Source organism: Alexandromys fortis, unplaced genomic scaffold, assembly GCF_014885135.2.
Source record: "Alexandromys fortis isolate MF-2015 unplaced genomic scaffold, M_Fortis_MF-2015_v1.1 scaffold_7, whole genome shotgun sequence".
NCBI lineage: Eukaryota > Metazoa > Chordata > Mammalia > Rodentia > Cricetidae > Alexandromys > Alexandromys fortis.
The window spans coordinates 4,467,257-4,478,908 of record NW_026067920.1 but is presented as its reverse complement, the minus strand read 5'-3'; the positions used below and the strand labels follow the sequence as shown (position 1 = coordinate 4,478,908).

Below are 11,652 nucleotides of genomic sequence, written 5' to 3'. Positions count from 1 at the left end.
CTGAGAGCAGCCAGTCCCAGGCAGAGACGGCTGCTGGTCCCAGGCAGGGAAACACATGGCGGGCGGGCAGGAGACAGAGACATGGATAGACACGACATGCAGAGTGAGGTTGAATATTTATTTAGGGAGTTGTGAAGGGGGAAGGGAGAAGGGGGCAGAGAGAGAGAGAGAGAAGAGAAGAATGAGACAGAGAAGGGGGAAGCAGAGAAGTGGGGAGAGAGGAAGATGGAAAAGAGAGAGAGCTCAGGCCGGAAGCTGAAGATCAGCCTGCCTCAGCGGATGGGGGAGGGAGTGGGCATGGCTCGTCTCTTAAAGAGACAAAAACCATAACAGTGAGAGTCTGACTTCTTCTTTTCCAATTTGTATCCCCTTCATCTCCCTTTGGTGTCTTATTGCTCTAGCTAGGACCTCAAGAGCTATATTGAATAGATATGGAGAGAGTGGACAACCTGTCTTGTTCCTGATTTCAGTGGGATCGCAGTGAGTTTCTCTCCATTTAGTTTGATGTTGGCTGTTGACTTGCTGTATATTGCCTTAATTATATTTAGGTATGTTCATTGTATCCCTGCTCTCTCCAAGACCTTTATTGTATGCGACGTATTAACCAGGCAAGCTTAATACGAAACAGCAAATTTTAATGAAGGGATAGCTTACAACACCAGGAATCCAGAGAGGGCAGGAAATACAAAAAAGGACCGGTGGAGTTTACACCCGCCAGATTTATACGTAAACATTAGCCAGAGGCGAACACGCCCCCCCCCCATTGGGCTGGGCTTACCCTACACTTTATCATGAAGGGATGTTGTATTTTGTCAAAAGCTTTTTCCGCATCTAATGAGATGATCATGTGGTTTTTATTTTTCAGTTTGTTTATATGGTGAATTACGTTGACAGAATTTCATATGTTGAACCATCCCTTCATCTCTGGGATGAAGCTGACTTGGTCATATTGGATGATGTGTTCTTGGATTCGATTTGCCAGTATTTTATTTAGTATTTTTACATCAATGTTCATAAGTGAAACTGGTCTGTAATTCTCTTTCTTAGTAATGTCTTTCTGTGGTTTGGGTATCAGGGTAATTGTAGCCTCATAAAAAGAGTTTGGCAATGTTCCTTCTGTTTCTATTGTGTGGAATAATTTGAGAAGTATTGGTATTAGTTCCTCTTTGAAAGTCTTGTAGAATTTTGAGCTGAAACCATCTGGTCCTGGGATTTTTTTGGTTGGGAGACTTTTGATGACTGTTTCTATTTCTTCAGCAGTTATAGGTCTGTTTAATTTGCTTATCTGGTCTTGATTTAATTTTGTTAAGTATTTCACTTTTTTTGACCACTCCGTGGTCATGATTTGGTCACAGCTACAAACCAAATGGGTGCTTGCCATGAAACCACCAGAGGTATGTTTCCCCTTCTTTGGTCCCAACATCAAAAAGACATGCCTCTGGGCATGTCGGTGTGGGTGGGAAGAGGCTGCATTTACTCTTTATGCCCCCAATTCCGTTCAGTGCAGAGAGTGACAGTGGAGACACCAGACACCTGGGATTTGCCCCAGGGATTTTTAGGCCAGAAGTTTCCACCCTAGCTCTCATTTCTCTTCCCTGCCCTATTGTCTGCCAGGAGCCAATGCATGAGTCCCTGTCCCCTACTCTACCCTACCCGTTTTAGCCTCAACCTGAAAAAAAAATTTTTTTTGAGACAGGTGTTCACCATGTAGCCCTGACCTGGAGCCCTGACCTGGACCTCTCTATGCCAGACAGGAGATAGCAATCTCCCTGTCTCTGCCTCCTAAGTGTGGGAATTAAAGGTACGTACCACTAAACTCGTGTCAAATCTTAAAAAAAAAAATTTTAAATTATGTTTAGGATTATTTTATGTATTTAGGTGTTTTGCCTGCATGTACGTTTGTAAACTATGTGCAGGTTGGTGCCCACAGGGGCCAGAAGAAGACATTGGATCCCCTAGAACTGGAGTCACAGACGGGTGTGAGCTGCCATGTGGATGCTGGGAATTGAACCTGGGTCCTCTGGAAGAGCTACAAATGCTCTTAACAACTGAGCCATCTGTCCAGCCCCCAATTCCTGCCAAATCTCGATTCCAGGTAATTCCCACAGACATACCAGGACCCTTCGGGAAAGCTGATTTGGAGAGGTTGTGGGACAAGATCCTGAGACAGAGCTGGAGCAAGGTGGCGCGTGTGTGTGTGTGTGTGTGTGTGTGTGTGTGTTTGTGTGTGTGTGTGTGTGTGCGCGCGCGCGCGCACGTGTGAGAGCTTATGCATGTGCACATGCAAGCGTGAGTGGGCACCTGAACAGTATGTTCAAAGTCCAGGGTCACAGTCCCTGACAGAGCCCAAAGCAAGTATGCAGGAGTTGGTCTGGCTTCGTGAAGGTCTCCAGAGCAGATGCCCCAAATCTTACCCAGCCGTGAGAGGTAGAAGCCTTTCTGAGTGAGGAAGGCTGCTATGCTTTACTTTTCAGGCAGGACCCATTTCCAGAGCTCCCTGGGGTACCTTAGGCAGCATGCTTCCCAGATTCACACACCACATCCTGCAGCCAGACAGGCACAGCCAATGGGGCAGCTTCCTGAATGTCACTACACCTGTATCTCTTCGCTCCCAGGACACCACACTACGGGTACCTCTCTCTAAGTAGGTGGCCCCCACCCACGCTCAGTCCCTAGAGATTCCAAGACAGTCCTGCATGTCCTAGATACTGGCAAACATCCTGACGGCCAAACTGTCTCTGCTACAAATCCCACCACCCCCAACCTCCCAGGCCTCGAGAGCTACTGGACACAACTGTCAGCTTACTCCATAAAATGTAAGGGGATCTGGGCATGGGGTATAGGCCTTTATCGTGTACTTGGAGAGGCAGAGGCGGGCAGAAGTTCCAGGCCAGTCTCACTACATAGTGAGACTCTGTCCGAAAACAAATGAAAAAGATGAGGGGAGTTGAAAAAGATAGAGGCCACTGATGCTATGGGATATTTATGACCGCCAAACTACTATACTTTGGCCTTGGCCCTCAGTGTGGCAGAACGCAGATGAACAGAAACAGGTTAATTTAAGTTATGAGCTATGAAGGTCTCTGAGGATTCTGCCTCAGCTGATGACTGCAACGGTCGTGGAGTCCGGTGGTGACTGTAGGGCCCGAGAGCCAAAATGACCTCAGGCTTACTTAAGTCCTCTGATGGTTACTCTAACTTGGCTGTCCGATTGGCATCCCGGTGACTAATATGTTTCTCAGAATGTATCACCAGTGTCCCCCAACTATAAAACCAGAGCGACCAGATACGGTTTATAGAAGAGGTCCCGCCTGCCAGATGCAGCACTAATTTGTCCGGCATCTGCATTTCCAACCTTGGCATTCACTTGGCTTAGAACAAACTAGGTTTTTCTTGAAGGGCACATTCCTTCCTGTTACCGGTGACCTTTGGGGTCACTTTTGCGTGGTTTGAATAGCAATCTCAGTGAGTTTTCTGAAGAGTGTGTGTACTGTGCTTGGGCGAGAAGGAAATGGCTCTCTTGGGACCCCCCCCCCCTTCGTGGCTACTGGTCATGGTCAGCTTAGATCCTGGAATGAAACAGACTGGAAGGGGACTCCACCCCACCACAGTGCTCACTTGGGATCCCACAAGATGCAAGTCTAACTAGAGCCTTGCTTTACGAGGGAAGGCGAGCTCCTCTCCTCGACACCGTGAGGACGCGACGCGCAGGGCACTACAGTGACAAACCAGTGTGGCTCCAGTTAGGACACTCCTTCAGCCTGGGTGTGCGGTTCCTGGCCGGCTCTGGACTGGCTCCCACGTTAGTCTCCCACACGCGTGGGTCCCGGAGAGCGGGAAATCAAATTCGGCGGCGGTCAGCATTTGATCACCGCAGGTGCTGGCCGAGCACGGAGCGTGCGGCCAGAATGGGGAGGTCGCCGTAGGCGCCCTGCAGCCCGGCTCCCGTGTCCTCCGCTGCGCTCCTGCACTAATAAGCTTCACGCAGAGTGGGAGCAGCCTGAGCCAGGCGCGCGCGGCCGCGGTGTTTCCATGACGACGACGTCGGGGACCCGGGTGGGGTCGGCTTGGGCGCATGCGCGCGTGCGGGTCGCGGTGCGTCCTCCGTCCTCCTTCCTGAGTCGCCCGCGCTGCTGGTCGCGGTTCCGTGAACCGCGGTAAGAGCGAGGTGGGGGTCCGCGAGGCCCGGGGAAGGGTGGTACCGGGCTAAGCGTATCCGAGTTCGCAGGACGCGTGAGTGGGGCTGGGCTGTGGGTCGCGAGCCGGGGGTGGGCGGGGCCGGTGTCGTCGCCCGTGGACCGGATCGGGTGCAGCCTGGTGCGCGGCGTCACTGACCGTGCTGCTCGCTGCAGGGCGGCCCCGGGCTCCCTCCTCGGCCATGGCCCCCGCGCCCAGGTTCTTGCTGTCGCCGCCGACTTTGCTGCTGCTGCTGTTGCTGCTGAGCCTGGCACTGCTAGGCGCCCGCGCCGAGTCCGCCGCCGGGAGCGCTGTCCCCGCGCAGAGTAGGTGCTGGAGGAGGGGGCGTGCGGGAGGCGTCTTTGTTTCCTGCGCGGGTCACTTCTTGGGTGGGAACTAGAGGGCAGGCGACGGGGACTGGGACGCCGCTGGGTAATTGGCTAGGACCTGGCTGGGGCTCTGTGTGTCTACCCTCACATGATGCTGACCCCCGTCCTTGCAGGCCGTCCGTGTGTGGACTGCCACGCATTTGAATTCATGCAGCGCGCCCTTCAGGACCTACGGAAAACGGCCTACAGCCTGGACGCGCGGGTGAGTACAGAAGGCCAGGGAGGACTGGCTTTGGTTTGTAAGCATCCCAAGACCTAGCCATTCTAGGGATCTGGGAGCAGATCTCACCTGGAAACGCCCCCACGCCCAGCGCTCCGCCGAGGCCTCAGGGCACTCTGTCCTGTAACTTGTGGTAGATAAGCGTATTCTCACGGATCTCCCGTGAGAAAGGAGCCCAGAGTAGGAAGAAGAAACTGAGGCTGGGCATAGAGGCTATGGTGTGTGAGGAATGGAAAGCTAGGTAGGACCAGAGATCTGGGTGTGTGTCCTGGAGTCTTAGGTCCTCACGGGTTGGGTGAACTTGTAGCTCTCCAGCCCTGGGGAGTTGACTTCTGTAAAGAGAATTCCTGGAAATAGGAGGAAGGAAAGGGCCCTTTCTGGATAGTCAGGGGCACAGTCCCAACGCTGGGGTCTCTCCCCACTTCCCAGTGAGGCCTCTACTCCTCTTGTGGATTGTGAAGAGGGGGTGCATGATGGAAGAGCTTTGAGTGATGGGTGTGAGTTGAAGACTGGAGTGGGGATGGGTGTAAGGAGGGACCCCAGCATCGGCAGCCACTCTGGAGGGAATGGGGGTGATAAGGCACCTGAGGGGCCAGGTGAGGAGGCCTGAAGCCCCAGCAGGGCAGTGGTGACAGTGAAGAAGCCAGGAAGGCCCAGGAAGGTGTCCATTAAGAACTCTGTCCTACCCGCATGTTCTGGTTCCTTTGCAGACGGAGACCCTTCTGCTGCAGGCTGAGCGCCGGGCTCTGTGTGCCTGCTGGCCGGCTGGACGCTGAAGATCCTCGGCCAGTGATGTTCCCTGTCAATAAATGCCTGCTAGCATGCCTGTGTCCCGTGTCCCTGCTCTGGCCATCAGAGCCGCTCCTGGTGCCCTGTTGTAACCCTCTCTGGGTCTTGGTTTCCCTGTTCCCCAGCAGCACCCGTGCCAAGGGGCACTTGGGTGTCCATCCAAACATGTGGCCCTACTGACATTGTCACTGCAGTGAATTAGACTTCTCAGACCGTGCCAGCCAGCCTGCCCTTGTTTGCAGGCCAGGGGATCTTGATAATGCCCACCTCCTCTGAGTTCCCCAGGTTCTGTACTAGGGTGGGCATGGCTTTCTGGAAGCTGAGCTCTGGGTCCCTAACCTGGGGCTTCTAGAGAAGGGAGCAGCAGTGGGCAGCAGGCAATGGGTAAATGCCGTTTCCAGGAGGGGAAGCTGGGATGGGTCCATCTGCAGACTCGCCCTTGGCCCCTGGGTACCAAGGACTTCTGGATGGGAGTTAGTGGCCCCTCTTACATCTGTGCACGTGTGTTAACTGCTTAGCAGGCAAAGCTCAGGCAAAATGAGTATAGCTCTCTACTTTTATTGGAAACTTTGTGCAAAGGTTTTTATGTTTTGTTTTCTGGGGGTTTCTCTGAAGCTTTGGAGCCTGTCCTGGAACTCGCTCTGTAGACCAGGCCAGCCTTGAACTTACAGAGATTTGCCTGCCTCTGCCTCCCGAGTACTGGGATTAAAGGCGGGTGCCACCAAAGGTTTTTCCCCCACCCTTGGACTGCCTCACCCTAGGCACAGCACTGGCTCATCTGGGTGTTGGTTCCTTGATTAGCACCCCACCCCACCGTGGAGGGTGTTGGAGGAGAGCTGAGAGCACAGTCCATGGGTGCTGCACCAGCCAGGTCTCTGGGTTCTCCCTGAGCAGAGGAGGTAGAAGTATGCTTTTGTCCCATTGGTTGCTCTCACCCCTGGCCATTCCTAGTTGTAGGAGAGGCCAGAAGTGTAACCTTGTTCTAGGTGCAGGTTGCCAGACTTAGCAAGTCAAATACAGAAACACTTTTTATACAACATTTGTGGGATGTACTTACACCAAAAGTATTGTTTACCCTAAATTGAAGATTAACTGTCCTGTATTTTATGGAGGCTATTAGCCCTTGATACAAATAGCCAAGAAAGGATGGAGTAGGGTCCCCTTAGGGGACATGCCTATGGGACAAAGTAGGGATATCGGCTAGGAAGGTGGGATGGAGGGGTCTGGAGGTTGGTAGGCATGATCCAGCCTGTCCTGCAGGAGTCTGGGGGCTGCAGGAAGCAAGGGAATGGAAGAGTAGAGGCAACTTGGCAGTGAGTATCCTGGGAGCTTTGTGGTATCTTTAAAATGTATGTGTGTGCACGCACATGCGCGTGTGCATGCACAGACACATGCATGTGCACAGAAGACAATTGGGGAGACAGCTGTCTCCTTCCACTGTGGGGTCCAGGGATTGAATTCAGTTTGGTAGGCTCGCCTTGCAGGCACTTTTAGCCACTGAGATCTCTCTCTGGCCTTCACGTGGTTTTGAGCCAGCAGAATCTAGGTCTGTGTGAACAGGGTGCTTATGGTTGCTAGAACCTCTAGATGACTGTGGAAGATAATACAGGCCCTTGGGGAAATGGCCGCACCCACCATGGAGAACAGCTGGACAGAAGTGGCTGGATTCCAGATGACTTGAAAACAGAGGTGGGGCATAGTGACATGCGACACATAACCTTAGTCCTGGCACTCAGGAGGGAGAGGCAGGCAGATCTCTGGGTTTAAGGCCAGCCTGGTCTACATAGAGGACAGCCAGGGCTACACAGAGAAACCCTGTCCCAAAAAAGAAAAGAGTAAGTGAATGAAAAGAAGAAAACAGCCAGGAGGATTTGGGATGGGGCAGGTCACTGCAGCTGTAAGGCTATACCTGGACAAGCTCCAGGGAAAGAAGGGTGGGACAGCTAACTGTTGAGTTCTGCGTGCCTGAGTGTGGACGAATAGAGGAGCGGAGGAGACAGATGCAGCGAGGGACCTCATGCTGCTGAGGTTAGCAAACACCAAGACTACCAACAGATTTGGCATTTTTGGGCTCTGGTGATCTTGAGCAACGATAGTTCGTGAGTGAGCTTGCCCTGGGTTTCTGAGAAGGAGCAGAGATGGAGGGGTCCACAGCACAGACATCCGGCAAGTTTTGGCTTGCATAAGGCCAATGGCCTCTGCACTGTCCTGGAGCGCCGGTGCAGCTTTCCTGTTTGACATTGGCTCAATGTGGCATTCGGAAGGACTAATCATAGCTCAGCATGTGGCCAGGCACAGGGCATGCATTTTCTTTAAGATACCTTTTATTCTCCTGGATTAAGTGTTGGACTAACTGACCCTTGTCGCCTGCTTATGTCCGGCACTGAGCCCAAGCCGTGGGCACAGGATATCTCTTATTTGCCTGGATTTCTGTTCCTGATCCCAGGCAGTTGTGCATCCCCACGCTGGCTGCCCTCTCGGGAGCAGAGGCAGTCCGGAGCGAATGTGTGGAGTTTGCCTGTGAGTGTTGATAATGATTCGCGGACATGTGTAAGCCTAGCAGCTGCAGCCTGAAACTACGACCTGCAGACAGCTCCGACAGGGACTTGCTGCCCCCTGTGCTGTACCTAATAAACACGCTGAGGTTCCAGGTTCCAGGGCAAGTGACGAAGGACCCCACCTGATCCAGCTTTACCGTCCTACCCCTAGCTAACTTCTGCAACCCAAGCCACCAGACATAACACTATCTACCTTTCTCTCTTCTGGCAGAGTCACCTTTTTCTAGGTTTCAGGCCCTCCACCCTTTGCCGCCTGTGTAGAAAGGAGTTCAGGAAGGGAACTCTGAGTCAATCTGTCTGAAAATAACTCTGTTGACATACTCCATCTGTAATGTCAACCCCACCCCTCAAAGACTTTGCATGCACTGTTTGCTGTCCTAAGCTACCCCCTTGGCTTCTGTTGCCTGCTTCACAATTCAGCCCTTATCACCCCTCATTTTTCTGGGGGCGGGGACAGAGCCTCATGTTGCTCTGGCTGTTCACCTCCTTGTTGGGTAGTTAAGGACACCCTTGAACTCCTGGTCTTTCTGTCTTCACCTCTCAAGTGCCTGGAGCCACTATGCCTGTCCCCCCCCCCTTTGGTAGAGGTGGCTCCTAAAGGATACTAGACTATTTTCTTTTCCTCCTTTCTTTTGATTGTTCATTTGTTTTTTTGAGACAGGGCTTGTCTGTGTAGCCTTGGCTGCCCTGGAACTCATTCTGTAGACCGGGCTGGCCTTGTACTCACACAGAGAGAGATCTGCCTGCCTCTGCCTCCTGAATGCTGGGATCAAAGGCAGGTGCCACCCGCTGCCCCGTTTTGTTTTTCTTTTTATTAGCATATGTCCTCGCCCTAGTGCATGGCTGGGTGTGACTGAATTGGCCAGGCCCAACACAGTGTGGGGACTCTCAGGTTACATTTAGAAGGATGCTTGGCGGGGTAGTTATGGTTTTTTAAGTATGCTCACTTTGCCGCCGCAGTGATGCCATGTGGCTCTTGAGAGGGGGAGTTCTGGGGTGGCTTTCCTAAGAGGCAGCCCCTGAGGTTGTTTGGAGACCGTATTACAGTCAGAGTGCTAGGCAGGTTGAGTCTGGGACTCCAGGACCTCTGACCTCGAGACGTCATTGCAGAATTCCCATTTGGTGACATCCGTTAGTGGCTTGTTTTTCTTCTTTTTTGGGGGGGGGGCTCTTCTACTCTCTTAAGGCTTCTGTCCTCCCCCAGTCCTCAGCAGCTTATACCATTTTTCCAGGACTACTTTGGCTGTGTCTTTCCAGTGCCTGGCTCATCCTCCCCCCACATAGACCCTGGGCTAGCCATGCCAGGCAAGGATAAGTTATCTGTCTCCAACATCATTAGAGGACACACCCTCGGTGGAGGGTGGTTCAATTAAGGAAACATCCCTACCCGCAAATGTTGAGGTGTAAGGGTTTAGGGCGCCCGCCCCCACTTCTGTCTCTGAAATTAGGCAGAGGTCTTCAACTCTGCCTAGCTGTAGGCAGGCGCTTCTGGGCTCCTGGAAGTGAGGAAGTCAATTTGCATTTCCAGAGTCTTCCTGGAGACCCAGGCAGAGGAGGGTGCAAGGAGTTCAGGAGAGGTAGTGGCTCCAGGCTGGGTCTTTATCAGAAAGGGCCTTGATGCCACCCGGGAATGCCCTAAGGGATACCGGCAGAGGGCGCCCCACGACAGAGAGGAGGAACCAGGCTAACCAGGGCCACTGACTGCCCCGCTGTCGGTGCAACCCAAAGTCTTTGGGTCTCCAAGCCCTTCTAAATGGCTGTGCCTGGACCCCAGTCCTGGTCCCTCTACACTTCCAGACGGTTATAATGTGTTCTGGTTGGTCACAGCACAGGCCTCCGCCATGGCCACCGGGGATGGGGTGTGCACACGGTTAAAGGAGGATCGGGGCACTGAAGGGCGTAGTCAGTCCGACCAGCGGAGGGGACCTCTGCAGAACAGGAAGGGCTGTCAAGGTCGCGTTGTTGCGAGCCTTGACCCCTGGGCCTGCGGTGTAGAAAGCGAAGGAGAAGCTCGGTTCGGGGTTTGGAATGAGCCCCTACAGAGAGGCTAGACTATTTTGTTACCTCTAAGGCTTCAGCGTCCCCAGTGACCCTCAAGTCAGACCTACTAGGCTTCACCTAATTTCTCCTCAGTGCCCAGTCTCCTCTTCTCCCAGCTTGCCCGAACCCCCTCACGGGCCGGCACAGTTCCTGCACACCACCCGGCCAAACTCAGGACCCAGAAGAGGCCAGTGTTTGCTGGTCAGGGGTCTCAGCCTGTTCAGGTACTAGTAGTGAGTTCCTTTGAAATTTCTAGAGATTTAGCTTCAGGGCTCTGGAAGGTCACAGCCGGGACCCAGATATGCACCTGTGTTTTGAAAACCCACTGAGGCAAATCCTCCTTAGCCTGTCCCTCTCCTCCCCAGCACTCTTGCACTGAGGACCCTAAGTGGTGGATTCTCCACACCCTGCTCCCAGGTTCTGGTTGCGGGCCAGGCCCCTCCAGTATCTAAGTGATCTTAGTCACTATGCTTAGTCTGGTGCGGTACGACGGAGACTGAGGGTTCTCAGGCCCAGAGACGTCAGGGGCTCGGCGATCATGTGGGAGAATTCGGCTTCGGGGGTGCCCAACCCTGTGACCCAGGAAAGAGACTATGCCACTAACGCGCTTCCCAACCTCGATACTAAACCCCACCTCATGCGTGCTTAGTCTGCTGCGTCTGCACGTCTTGCTCTTGGGGACCACGAGACGCGGTTCAGATGCGAGCCCCCGCTGCACCTGCACCAAGGCCACGGGGCGCATGCGCGGGTCGCGGAAGGCGGGGGCCGAGCCGGGAGGGGGTCCTGCAATCCAGCTTGCCTGCTGCCGGGAGCGGTCGGGTGTCAGATTGGAGTAGGGTGGGGTGCGGCGCTGCGTCAAGAGGCGCGAACATCATACCCCACTTCAACTTCGTCCTCACTGCCTCAGTCCGTTCGGCCCCGACCACAGGCTCACAGGGCACCGGCCAGGGGAGCACGATGCCCCTCCCGAGGACTTCGGCCGGGCACTGCGTTCAGACAAAGGGGTGGGAGATGGAGACACTTCCGTGACTGCTGCTAGCGGCCGCGGAGAAGGAGGACGCGCTGCTGTAGGCACCGAGGCCCGAGCGCAGCGGCAGCGTTGCGGGTGCTCAGGGGCGGGGTGGGAGGCGTCCATCACTCGCTGTCCTCCGGGCGAGCCTCAAGCCCCCCACACAGCGCCTCTCCGAGCGCCCTGTCTTCGCTGCCGCTCGCACGCGCGCTCACTGAGGACCACTGGCCTAGCCGATTTCTCGCACTCTCGTCGCCCGGCCCCACCGTGCTCCCGCGGTCCGCCCGCCGCGCAGCCCAAGTGTGCCATCGGGCGGGCGCGGAGGCGGCGTCAGCTCCCACCCCCGAGATCACATGGTGACCCTCGGCAGCCAATACAGTGGACGCTAGGACCCTGCGGGACCCCAGGCGCCTCGACTGCACCGGCGCCGCTGCATTATAAATACTTCTCCAAAATGCGGCGCAGCTCCCT

At 54.4% G+C, this 11,652-nt stretch overlaps 1 protein-coding gene across 3 annotated transcripts; it reads left to right on the top strand.

The window, feature by feature from the left end:
* The first annotated feature begins 4,066 nt into the window (after positions 1-4,066).
* Positions 4,067-5,607, top strand: Nicol1 (NELL2 interacting cell ontogeny regulator 1). Of its 3 annotated transcripts, none has more exons than XM_050141230.1 (4): positions 4,067-4,157; positions 4,353-4,502; positions 4,679-4,767; positions 5,496-5,607. In XM_050141230.1, exons 2-4 carry the CDS (start codon positions 4,379-4,381, stop codon positions 5,559-5,561), a joined length of 279 nt encoding a protein of 92 aa, XP_049997187.1. In that variant the 5' UTR covers positions 4,067-4,157; positions 4,353-4,378; the 3' UTR covers positions 5,562-5,607. The 3 variants fall into 3 exon arrangements, with proteins under 3 accessions (XP_049997187.1, XP_049997189.1, XP_049997188.1); XM_050141232.1 differs by having other exon boundaries at positions 4,073-4,168; XM_050141231.1 differs by having other exon boundaries at positions 4,102-4,233.
* Positions 5,608-11,652: the final 6,045 nt, after the last annotated feature.

Excerpts from the sequence above, each read along its gene's own strand:
- Nicol1 (XM_050141230.1), top strand. The coding sequence starts at position 4,379 with ATGGCCCCCGCGCCCAGGTTCTTGCTGTCGCCGCCGACTTTGCTGCTG. Across the intron at positions 4,503-4,678 it reads GAGCGCTGTCCCCGCGCAGA|GCCGTCCGTGTGTGGACTGC; the intron begins GTAGGTGCTGGA and ends CCGTCCTTGCAG. Across the intron at positions 4,768-5,495 it reads CCTACAGCCTGGACGCGCGG|ACGGAGACCCTTCTGCTGCA; the intron begins GTGAGTACAGAA and ends GTTCCTTTGCAG.